The sequence below is a fragment of the Bacillus rossius genome, chromosome 1 (genome assembly GCF_032445375.1).
Source record: "Bacillus rossius redtenbacheri isolate Brsri chromosome 1, Brsri_v3, whole genome shotgun sequence".
Classification (NCBI taxonomy): Eukaryota; Metazoa; Arthropoda; class Insecta; order Phasmatodea; family Bacillidae; genus Bacillus; species Bacillus rossius.
Window position 1 is genome coordinate 191,302,303 of NC_086330.1, and position 13,340 is coordinate 191,315,642.

The 13,340-nt window shown below is 43.0% G+C and overlaps 1 protein-coding gene across 1 annotated transcript; it reads left to right on the forward strand.

Moving 5' to 3' along the window:
- The first annotated feature begins 1,135 nt into the window (after window positions 1–1,135).
- LOC134541537 (uncharacterized) lies at window positions 1,136–4,277 on the forward strand. The gene is made up of 3 exons (XM_063385079.1): window positions 1,136–1,823; window positions 2,271–2,425; window positions 4,272–4,277. The coding sequence occupies exons 1-3, from the start codon at window positions 1,136–1,138 to the stop codon at window positions 4,275–4,277; spliced, it is 849 nt and encodes a 282-aa protein (XP_063241149.1).
- Window positions 4,278–13,340: the final 9,063 nt, after the last annotated feature.

Below are 13,340 nucleotides of genomic sequence, written 5' to 3' on the forward strand. Positions count from 1 at the left end.
GCCCAGGAGACGTCAGCCGACGCCGACCGCCGACGTCGACAGATCCCAGCGGCCGAGCACGGTACCTGGCGTGTGCAGGACGGCGTAGTCATGACGCGGACCCCAGGCAACCACGGCGACTGGCGAACCTACGTCCCCACGGAGGCGCGAGAGGCCACATTGCGGTTCCACCACGACCACGACCTCGCGGGGCACCCCGGGACGGACCAGACCCGCCGCGAAGTGGGCAGACACTACCACTGGCCAGGTCTGACCCACGACGTCCGTGAGTACGTACGCGAGTGCGAGGTCTGCCAGAGACGAAAGGCACGCCGACGGGACGGGGAGGAGCAACAACGGCCTAGGGAGCCCACCACCGCCTTCCAGACCATTGCACTGGACGTGATGGGCCCCTACCCCCACACGCTCCGGGGGAAACGCTTCCTGCTTGTCGTGACGGACTTGTTCACGCGGTGGACCAAAGCGTACCCATGCAGCAACATCAGGACCACCACTCTACTTCACATCCTGACCAACGAGTTTATGTCACGTTGGGGCTACCCCCAGTCCATATTAACAGACAACGCCAGCCAGTTCCTGGGCCGTCAGTGGAAGGCCTGGTGCACCGACCACGAGGTCGAACACCACTCGACGCCAGCCTACCACCCGAGGGCAAACCCCACCGAACGACGGAACCAGGAGCTGAAGGCACAACTGCGCATACGATTGGGGGCGGACCACACTCAGTGGGATACCCACGTGCCAGATGCACTGTTCTGTGTCCGGAGACGCACCAACGCCGCCACCGGCCGCACACCGGCAGAGATGGTGCAGGGGCACAACCTGCCACTGCCAGGGGAATGGACCACACACGGACAACCCCACCCGGCGGAAGACACAGCCGACCGCGATCGGCGGCGCACCGCCGAACACGACGAGGCTCGACAACCTCAGAGGCGATACGCCCAGGAAATAACACCCACGACCGAACACCCCCGCCTGCGGTGCGGGTAGGCGACCAGGTGTTTGTCCGCATGCACCCCCTCTCCAACGCGCCCCGCAACTATTGCGCTGGACTCGCCCCAAGGTGGAGCGGCCCCCACCCCGTACGCCGACGGCTCGGAAGGACCACTTTCCTAGTACGCACCGGCGGGAGATGGGACAAGAAGGTACACCGCGACGATCTGCGGCTGGCCCACCTACCCGGGGAGAACCCTCCCTCGAGGAGGTAGCACCCACACCAGACACCGAGGGAGCGCCTGAGGGGGACACGCCCGCCGAGACCACCCCGACACGAAGCCCAACTGGTCAGAGCCGACCACGGACGCTCGTGTACGAGGACATGACGGCCACACCGGCACCAGAGGTAGCCGACGAGCCCAGAGGGACACCTACCCACGAAGACGAGCCCCAAGGACCCCTCATCGAGTGGCCTCCGGACACTGACGATCCCACGACTACACCGAGACCGCCAGAAGACGGCGTCGAGACACTCTCGATCACCGAGCTCCCGGACCCCCTCAGCACCCCGACAGAGGACGGCGAGGCTGAGACCATTCCCGTGGTGACGGAATCCGACGACGAGACCACTGAACTGGGTCCGCCTGGCATCCCAGAGCGGGAGAGACGTCCGTACCACACTACGCCGCGTTCAGCCCTGGACGACCTACGGCCAGACGCCGCCACATCGCCCCAGGAGCCCCCGGGCCTAAGAGACGTCCCAGGGAACCTCCCCCCGAGGAACCGCCGGCCACCCAGGTACCTGGACGACTACGTACGGGGGAAGGCGCCACGGGCCCCCGCCCACGTCCCACCACCTGGACTCACGACGCGGGACGCATCAGGTCCAGAGCGCGGACCCTACCAGCTGCCGGACCACCTCGGGCACACGACGCGGGACGCACCAGGTCCAGAGCGCGGGCCCTACCAGCTGCCGGACCACCTCGGGCACTCGACGCGGGACGCACCAGGTCCAGAGCGCGGGCCCTACCAGCTGCCGGACCACCTCGGGCACTCGACGCGGGACCACCCAGGTCCAGAGCGCGGGCCCTACCAGCTGCCGGACCACCTCGGGCACTCAACACGGGACACACCAGGTCCAGAGCGTGGGCCCTACCAGCTGCCAGACTACCTCGGGCACTCGACGCAGGACGCACCAGGTCCAGAGCGCGGGCCCTACCAGCTGCCGGACCACCTCGGGCACTCGACGCGGGACGCACCAGGTCCAGAGCGCGGGCCCTACCAGCTGCCGGACCACCTCGGGCACTCGACGCGGGACGCACCAGGTCCAGAGCGCGGGCCCTACCAGCTGCTGGACCACGCCGACGAGCCAACACCCGGCTGTTCGACGCGGGACGCACCAGGTCCAGAGCGCGGGCCCTATCACCTGCCCGACCACGCCGACGAGCCAACACCCGGCTGTTCGACGTGGTACGACCTGGATCCAGTACGCAGGCCCTACCAGCTGCGGCCGCCGCTAGCACCACCTGGCTGGAGCTGCTGCCGAAGCTAGGGGCGCCCCCACGTAGCGGGGTCACTAGCGGCGCAAGGTAGGGCTTCTCGAGGGGGGGGGGCGTTTGACGTCGTCCGACCGAAGGCCACCCTAAAGCCCGACCTGCAACCGCCAGTATTCACCCCGCTAACGGAACGCGCCCCTAGCCATGACCCACCCGAGTCAGGCGAGCCACCAACAACTAAGGTAGAACCCGGCCTCCCCCAGATAAACAGACCGCCACTTCAATCAACCACGTTATAAAAACAAACACTAATTATTAAACAATATTACGTATTTATTTGAAGTTGGTCAACGAAAGTGCGACATAGGAGTGCCCGGGCACTCACGTGTGTAACTACATAAATACGCGTATGAGTGTTCCCCTGGCGGCCTTCTGCCTGAATCAATCAATCAGACCTTATGACATAATTATTCAAACCTTGTGTTGCGTCATTAACCACACCAGAACAATCTGACAAGAAACGAACAGTCGCTGGTGTGACGTAAAAATTCAAACACAATAATTCTTAAATATAATAACTTTCAATTCATAGAAGGGACAAATGACCTTAATTCAGCCTTTATAATTTATATAAGAATTTAACATCATTAAATTCTCTTATTAACTTATCAGATCAGAAATTAACGTAATGAGATCAACCCTGGCGCGAGGGCCACCGAGCCTCGGCCGGACGCCATGACATGACGCCAGTACAGCGCGACTCGTGGACCGGGGCGGACGCACGTCCCACGGAGAGACATCATCCTTTGTCCACACCGAGTTCACTTCTGGTAACTATAGTCATTCTTCAAAACCTTTTTAATAATCTCTCCGTGTGTACCCGGTCCAGCTTTTTCGGTCTAGGACCTAATCCGGCCGCATAAATATCACATTCCCCTCCTGCACCACACTTGGTCCGCGGGGTAGGTGCACTATCCGGTACGGGCCGACTCCCGAGGACAGAACTTTTGTTAATCTCAGTCGCTCCGGCGCTGACACTCCCCGTAAGGGAACTCTTGAGCGAATTTAGCTGCGGTCCGCGCTCCACTGCCGTGGACGCGAGCAACGCCTCAATACGCAGATTTACGGGATTGGCCGCCTCCAATCACCCTCACCCCCCGTTGAGCAGTCAGGCTCAGAAACGCCTAGGGACACGATAATACGGAATAACTACTGACGTTGTAACATTCTTTTATAAACTTGTGCAACGCAACCTCGTGTAACATTTCTTTTGTAAACTTGTTCAACGCACCCTCGTGTAACATTCTTTTGTAAACTTGTGCAACGCAACCTCGTGTAACATTTCTTTTGTAAACTTGTGCGACGCACCTCTCCACGTAACATTCGTGAACTTATATAACGCAACCTCGTGTAACATTCCTTTTGTAAACTTGTGCTACGGTAATTCAGTAACTCTCAGACTCAGTTGAGTGTAATTGTGTAATTTGTATCTTGTAACGTCACCTATTGTACGACGTGGCGTGTAACCGACAACGTTACACCAGAGCCACTGTCGACTGAATAAATGACACACGTCATTTATTAACTCACTCCAGCGTACGCTTCTTTAAACCTGCTATCCCCAACCACCGCCGAGTAGGGAATCTCTCAGACCCACGTAACACCGCCGACGGTCCTAGTGGGCCACGCAAGGCAATCGACCCCACGACCCAACTACCGACTAGCACCAGAACTAGTCTGGCGCCCACCCGGACTCATTACATTCGCAACAGCCACTCCCGCTAGGAACCGCACCGGGACTCGAGCCCGAGACCCCGGACGACGGCATATTTACAGGATTAATTGTAAACACACATAGATAAATTCTAATGAATGTAGGAACTGGAAAAAAGGGAGATGTTGTGATGTATCTCTATGAGAGGAAGTGGACAAATAGACAGTAGCCAAGATGGCCAGATGAAGCATGTGTTTTTGTCTTGAGTTGGTTCACCAATCCCTTCCAATCCAATATATAACACCTGCCATTGCAAATCACACAAACAAATGTAATAATACTTAAAACATTAAATATTAGTTAAATTGTTACAAACGTTTTCTCGCCACGCACATACGAATTTTGAAGGTTGAAAGCATCACATGGCGTATTTTTATCTGAATAATCACATAACATAATGAAGCGAATAAGTTATTTCTGGTTTTAAATGAAGTAATCTAATATAAGTATATAAACACACACATTATGAAACGAGATTTAAATGTAGCTAACCTAAACTAACCAAACATACAAACGATTTAAATATTTTTCAGAACCATAACAGAGACTCCATTTTGGACAAATCATGGTTTCAAAGAACAACGCTCAAATCTCTACCGGAATTGTGATGCCGCCAGCTTACGAGGTGACGGAATAATTCCAGTAGTTTGTGACGTAATTCCGATACATAATTCCGCTAGCGAGTGTTCAAGAATAGGTTTAGCAAATTTCTGGTGGAATCAAGTACTTAATTCCGCTAGCGGAATTCTTCCAGCAGTGTCAAGAATAGGGCCCCAGGTGCTGAAGACACCTAACGGCCTGTGCTCTCAGAGGGAGCACCGATGGCTGCGTCAACCTAATAGAATATAACAAAACTAAACTATAGTAAAATTAACTTAAATAAACACAAACTTTTCGTTTTGGGGCCTATACCTAGGTTTATGAGATTTTATGTACCTACTGTTTGTGTTGTTGTTTTTTTGTTTTAATTTGAAAGGTACTCTGTACCTATTGTATTGTATTTGTGATTGTATTGCATGCCACTATATATATGTGTGCGTGTGTGCACATTTTGACTTATTTTATATCCCTAGATGCATCTCCATGTGGGATCCACAAAACAAAAAATTAAATAGTTAAATGTTTGATAAATAACTTACAAATAACACAATTTAATCAAGCAATTATTTTGTACTTTTGAAACCATCATGAAGGGTGTATTCATAATGAAAAATCATAATTTGGTTATTTTCGATAAAACTACATATTATTAAACTAAGTAATATTTGATTATTAAAATTTAATTTTTTTCTCTCTTTAGTTCATTTTATTATAAAAACAGTAATATTAGTACTTTGTATAATGCGTAGGGATGCAACATCGCTCTTAAAAACATCGATATCACGAACATCGATGTTCAAACGAAAAAGCATCGATGTCAAAAAACATCGTTCTGACAACCGATACATCGATGTTATAACCGATGTTTTTAAATATCAGGAAAAAACATGCCAAAATTATTTAATCTATAGTATGTAGCCAAAAACCATACCTACTACAGATTCCTGACCACAATATCCACAACCTATTTACAGTCGTGTCTCGTGCAGAACAAAAACATGTATTAAAAGCAAATTCTGCTACCAAAAACTTAAAAATCCGCATGAACTACTTGACCAGCTCTCAGTAAACTTCAAAGAGTTGTGGACAAATTTAAATGACTACAACTTCACAACATTAGCAGAAGTAAAGGTAAACATTAAAGGGCATGTCCATAATTTAAATGTATGTAAAGCTGGCCGTCTGTTCGTGATTTATGTGTGTCAGTGAGGCGGGATGATAAGCGCGACGCTCGCTGGTGCTTCTAGCGCGGTGTCTCCTCTGGACTGGCACACGGTCTTCTCGTCGTCACAGGATAACTGAGGGAACTGAGCGGTGACCGTGACATTATATGGCCGAGAAATGAAGATAAAGGTGTACTGCACTGCCCTTAAAGCCGCGTCCACACTTGTATCAGATCACCGTATCTGTATCACGAAATGATACGCGATCATGATACGACCGTCTGAAGACAAGTCAGCCCACTCTGTAACACGTATCTGTATCTTGGACGCGTATCTATTCAGTTTTTCACCTACTAACCTTGTATCATCTGTAAGTCAGTGTAGTGACAATGTCGCACCAGCTGCAGTTGGCTGGTGCCAGCTATATTTTAAAACATTACTTATTAAAAAATAAGTCGAAACGTTCACGAAGGTGGTGGATGAAACGTGTGTTTGTCAACAGAGAAAATCATGGTGGTTCATGTTTATTACGCGACTTGAATTTTCAGTTGGTAAGTGGGCAGTATAAAAACTTCACCCGCATGTCCCCTACAGAGTTAGAATACCTGTTAACCAAAATTGGAGAGCGGATTACGAAGAAGGACACAGCATTCAGAAAAGCGATCCCAGTGCAGGATAGGTTAGCTGTAACCTTGCGCTTCCTGGCAACAGGAGATTCGTATGCAAGCCTACAATATCTGTTCAGAGTAAGCAAGCATGCTATCTGCACAATCATCCCCGAAGTTTGCATGGTGCTGGTAGAAGAATGTATAGAGTTGATCAAGGTATGTATTTGAACATTATGCAATGAAATAAAAATATTTTTAACATCAAGTTACGGTATTAATTTTTAATCTGTCTTTACAAATACACAGAGAAAGAAAAGTATTGTATTTTATAAAATGGTTGAAAACATTATTCTCATAGCAACTAAAAGTGAGTAAAAATGTATTTGCCTTGCGTTAGGTGTAGGAGAGGTAAATTAGTTTGCACAAACCAAATAACAGGTTTACATTATCATGTTTGATTATTTGTTACCCATGTTGTATAATAATTATGCTAGACATATACGCCAATGGTCGAAGACCTATTTACAGCAGGTCTGTAATGATCAAGCTGTCCTCTGAAACAGAGTAAGAATCGGAAGCAGGACTGGCCGCAGAAATGTTTGCAAAAGACTGAAGTGGTTGTACAGTGCTTATGAAAGGTGTAGCTGCGTCCTCTCGTCGTCAGTGAATGATCGAAGCTTCATCGCGACAAAATTACCAAATGACTGGCATTCATCATTCCGTTCATTGCTGCAAGTTTCAATAATACTGAACGCTTTGTCAAGACGATCATCATTGACAGATTTTCTCTTGCGGTTATTCGGTGTGGGCTGTGGCGTTGAAGTAATTCCCGAGCGTTCGGAAAAACTGCTGCCAGGGGATTGTGGCGCTTCTTCATTTTCAGGTCCAGTCGCATTTTCGTCATCGGTTGCCATCTGAGAAAAAAAAATTGTAATATATTATCAATGATATCCACAACGTCGTACAATATTCCTTTGACAGTAATGTTTATGTTGTGTTTGTTAGTTTCTAGATTTGTTAATTTGTATTAGCAATGATTTGAAGAAAGATGATGTACAACAGACAGCAACATATACAACTAAAAGGGAACTTTGGATGGAATAGGCCATGTCATTTATGTTAAGTACTCCATCCCAGCATTCGCCTGGAGTGATTTTGGGAAAGGACGGAAAAACAGAAATGAGGATGGCCGGAGCCGGGAATCGATCCCGAGTCCTTTCGAATGCGAGTCCAACATGCTAAATGTTGCGTAACCTCACTTTATTACTACTAGTAATTGGTTTTCTTACATTGTTTGGGTAGGTCGCACTGTCGGTTACTTTTATTTGTTAATTTTCCCTTACTTTTTAGAATAGTTTTCTTGTGTACTTTACTGTGACCAACTACATTAGCCCTATAACTTGTATGGTCACAGTTTCCTCACTTGTTCGGTTATTTGCGTTCCTCACATATAGGGAAAATTTACGTATAGCTACATTTGCCCTACATTTAGGCGGTAAAAATTTTCTCACTTGTTACTGTTATGTGCTTTCCTCAAATATAGGCGATATTTACTTATTGTAATGTTTGTCGTTTATGAACCAAATACATTTTATCGTTCCAGGTGCCAGAATCCGAGGAGGAATGGTTGTAAGTGTCGAATCAGATCGAAGAAATGTGGAATTGCCCTCATACAGTGGGAGCTATTGATGGAAAACATGTGGTGATACAGTGTCCGATCAAAAGTGGCAGCGATTTTTATTCATACAAGGATCTATTTAGTATTGTGTTGTTTGCAGTAGTAGATGCAAACTACAACTTTTTGTTTGTAGATGTGGGTTGCCAAGGACTGATTTCAGACGGCAGGGAATTCGCTAACACTAATCTGTATAAACAATTAGAGGACAATTCTTTATTAGACATTCCTCATCCCAAACCTCTTACTAATGTTTCAAACAAATGTATTCCATTTTTTTTTCGTAGGTGATGACGCTTTTGCTTTGATGGATTATATGATGAAACCATACCCAGGGTTGTATCGCAAAGGGTCTAAAGAGCGCATTTACAACTATAGGATAAGTAGAACACGAAGAATAGTGGAAAATGTATTTGGTGTGGTATCGTCAATTTTCCGTGTCTTGAGAAAACCAAAGCTTCTGGAACGCGAAAAGGCTCAGCTAGTTGTGATGACGATTGCATGTCTACATAATTTCTTGAGACGACAGCTTTTGTCATCTTCGCGATACACCCCTCCTGGAACCTTTGATGTCGAAGAAAATGGCGAGGTGATTGAGGGAAGCTGGCGAGTACAGACAAGTGAAGCGTCTATGTCATTTGTCGCACTCAGAAGAGTCCCTAGGCGGTCGTCTTTAAAAGCTAAGGAAATATGGCAGGAACTAACTGACTATTTCCTAAACGAGGGAAGAGTTAAGTGGCAGGAGAAGTACGGATAAACCATTGTCAATCATGACCAAGTGTGTAGGTAACAAACAAGGATATTATTATGCTTAAAGTTGTTATGTACTTACCGTGCTCAATGTCTGGCGTGGGTTGTTCTTGTCCACAAGAAATTTAAAACTGTCGAAAGCAAACCATGTGCTCTTGTATACATCATCTGCACCTGTAACAAAAACGTGATTATTTACAGTCCTTTAATAAGTTAAGTTAATAATCACACAATGCTTAATATAATTATTACGCACATTACTTAAAATCACACCTATTCATTTTTAATAGTATTTTTTTGTAACCACAAATACTTTCATTATTTCTATCTGTTAATTAATTAAAAATAAATTTTATTTTAAATATCTACCTTGTTAATATTTCATTAAGACTAACCTTTTCCGGTTCCTTGTGACTTTTTCATCTTCTGTTTCTCTCGCCTAAGAGCTGACAGCAGATACTCCATTTTCATTTTACACATGTCAATCGAATTGCCAACATTGTTCGCAATTTCCTCCCATCCGTCATTCTTTTTCAGCTTATTAAAATGATGAGGATCCTTTGGGTCCCACAAAACACTCTTTTGTTGATAGCAGCTTATCAGTTTCTGAACCATTTCCTTGGACCAGTGCGAATCCATTATTGCCTCGCTACTATAGCCCGTCCCACTCTTAGATTGCAGTACACGGCTTATGGCGCACGCTGTTGCCAAATCTCTAACACATTACGAATTTCAGGAGATGCGTGTATTTGTAATTTGGATCGAACAAGAAGCATTTTAAGAAATCATATCGTAATTTATAATATTTTATACTATTACACATATAAAATTGTAATAATACCACTTTTATGTAAATTTCAAATAAAAACTACCTATTGTAGACGAAAATTTCTTATAGTTTGTTTTTCTGTTCTAAAAATCCCATATATATAAGTATATATATATATATATATATATATATATATATATATATATATATATATATATATATATATCACATTTTCATGGGCCCGATAAATGCCGTATTTTTGGACAAGTCATGTCCAAAATGATAAATAAAATACAGTAATGGAAATTCTTGGTCGAGTAAGTTATGGGAAAAATCCGAACAATTGGTTCGAAATGGGTAAGATTTTTTGAAAAACAGGAAAATCGCAACAACTCCCATAATATGAATAATATCGAATCCGTTTTAACGTATGATAACTCGGATTACCTAATGCCGAAAAATGTTTTCTAAATACATTTTTGATACGACCAGCCATAACTGCATGGGTTCGAAAAAAATTTTCACCGGACAAAAAAACGTAACTGCCTTAGTATACACCTTATCAAATCTGTTTAAATTGTTTGTAATAATATCAAAGTTATTTTCCAAAACTTTGTCTAAAACAATGTTTGATAAGATGCTTGGTGTTGAGAAGGATAGAAAAGTAATTCAAAATTTTGTACCATGATCGCTATTGAATTCCTTCGTATTTATTTCATACATTTTACATATTATGTTCAAGAATCGATTATAATATTTTTTTTTGACTAAGGAAGCCATGTATTTGAAATTGCTTGTAGGACAGAACCCCACTTATCTAAACACACGACCCTGTTTCCTCTTACGACGGCAGCGCGCGCTCTTGTACTGATAAGACACATCTTTAACAGCTATTTCCACGGAAACTGTAGAAGCAATTGAGATGGGGCTGCTTTTAAAAACTAATTCAATTCATTGTGAACATTTTTCTCGCTTTCGTCCCCCATCTATCTTTAACAGAAAAAAATTTTTCCGCGGGTCAACTTTTTGATGTTTCAGTTTGTGAGAAAATGCATTTCAATATATTAAAAAAATTATTTAAGTGAAACCTGTACAGTTTTTGTCTTAACATTTGTTCGGTGGCGTCCTAAGGCATTAATTTACTAATAAAAAAAATCTGAATGAAATACACATGTAGGTTTTCTTTTTTTGATGTGAAACATATCGGAATACTTCAAAACAGTTCGCAGCGAATAAGTTATGTTTTTAAATTTTTTCGGACACTTAAAATATTGTTAAGTATTCAAAATAAGCATTGCCTGATGCGTATTTTGATTCTATACAATATGAAAAAAAGCTTGGTCCAAAAATTAAAATTTTAAATTTCGTTTGATATTTGGCAACAATGCACGAAGAAACAAGGACAGTGCTAACGGCAATCGGCGTGTGTTAGAGAGAGAGAGAATGCACCCATTTACTTCCACACTGCAATCTAAGAGTGGGATGCTCTATAGCAGTAAGTAGCTCCTCTACAAAGGTTACTGGTCAACTGCAGGAGGTTTAAATGTATATATGAATTACATACTCCGTTGTGGAATTCGACGCATGCACGTTACATGTTTGTGCAAGGGGGCGCGGGAGGAGGCACACGCGGCGATGATACGTACTGATGATCGGACGGCCCGTCCACACTGTCTGTATCTGTATCACGTATCTTTCCTTTGATGTGACGGCATAAAACCGACTCTTGTCGGGATCATCCCCGATCCGATCACTGTATAAAAATGATACGCGCGCATGTTACAGAACTCTGTTTTCGTACGGCGATCATGATACGCGATCATGATACAGATACGGTGATCTGATACAAGTGTGGACGCGGCTTAAGTGGTTTCAAGATTCTGTATCGGTTGTTTTATCCCTAAAAAGTACTCCGAAAACATGCCTTTTAGCCATTTTCACTCTACTAAAAACACATTTTAAAAACTTTATCCGAATTCAAAAGTATATTTCGGCATTCAGCGAACATTTAAATGTTATTTGTAAACAGACCCCACTCGGATATCTTAAGTAGTTTTCAAATCACGTTGGTTTTTCCTGAAGCTCTGCGCACCGTGTGTGTGCCCGGGCAGACTGCAGCCTTAAGACACAGGCTTACTTAAAATAAAATTACCCTTGTTTTTTTTATGTTTTTAGTTATCATTTCATGAATATATTGTAAATAGTACAGATCATAAGAGATCTATTTATCCAAAAACCATTGCGATACGACATTTAGTTTTCAAGAAACTTTTTTTTAAATTTTCGATACTTATAAAACTTACATTTTTAAGTATAAATAAAAGTAGGTAAATGCTAAACCATTTTGGTTGGTATCCTTATATTTTTTTTCCAGTATTTTAAGAAGTCCAAAATCATTTTAAAAATAACTATTTTTTTTTTCACAATTTACTTTTAATTAAAAAAAAATAATAGGAAAAAAGCATGAAGTGTATGTGCAGGTTTAAAATGTAACATTAATTTTCTCGATATAGCTAGCGAGACCGTATCAGTACCAATCAATAGCTTGTATGTACAACAAGCTATGAAATTGTCCATAAAGTCTCGCTGCTTTTCCCCTATATTTGTCAAAATTTTAAAGAAAATTCTTATGTAAACAAATTTTTTTAACGGTATTTATTTTTTCCAAATGACTTTACACATCTTAAAGTACTGGGAAAAATTTATACTGAAATCAACCAAATAGTTCAGTATTTACAACATTTATGATACCGGTACCTACCTACTTAAAAATGTAGGTTTTTAAAGTAAGTATAGACAGTTAAAAAATTGTATCTTAAAAACTAAATGTCGTATCGTAATTTTTTTTTATATATTCAATAAATATTCATGAAATGATAGCCAAAATATTATAAAAAACTATGGCAATTTTAATGATGAACGATGTCGATATTTTTGGACCTTTTCGTCGATGCATCGGCGATGTATCAGTCTTCAAAACATCGATGCTAACATCGATGTTTCATGAACGATACATCGATGTTTTCAAAACATCGATGTATCGTTTGCATCCCTAATAATTAGAGGTGTAAAAGTAACGAAAAAATGTGTACCAGTATGTATTCGTTACTATAACAATTAGTACTCGTTACTTTCGTATCGTTACTCGTTACTTCTGATACCGCATGACATGGCACATGCTATGTTATGTAACAGCATCGAATCGAGTCGTATTTCGTACGCGTACAGTATGACGTCGCGTAAATAAAAATAAATCGAATATAAACAATTAAAAATATTTGATAGTTAACAGCTTTTGTTAACCAAGAAACAATTAACTCTCATTAGAGCGGCTTTATTATATTATCTATTTTAAGATAAGAACATAAAACGTGAAAATACGCGATTATAAAAAACAAAAACATACATATTTATAATTTGTAAAAAATACTTTCTTACGTTGTTTCTGTTTGAATCTAAAACTTTGTCTACACACACAATACCTTTAATAAACAGTAAAAAACTTGGACGTCGAATTTCCAAATTATACTTTTATTAATAAACAAACATCGTTCTTTGTAACGAAT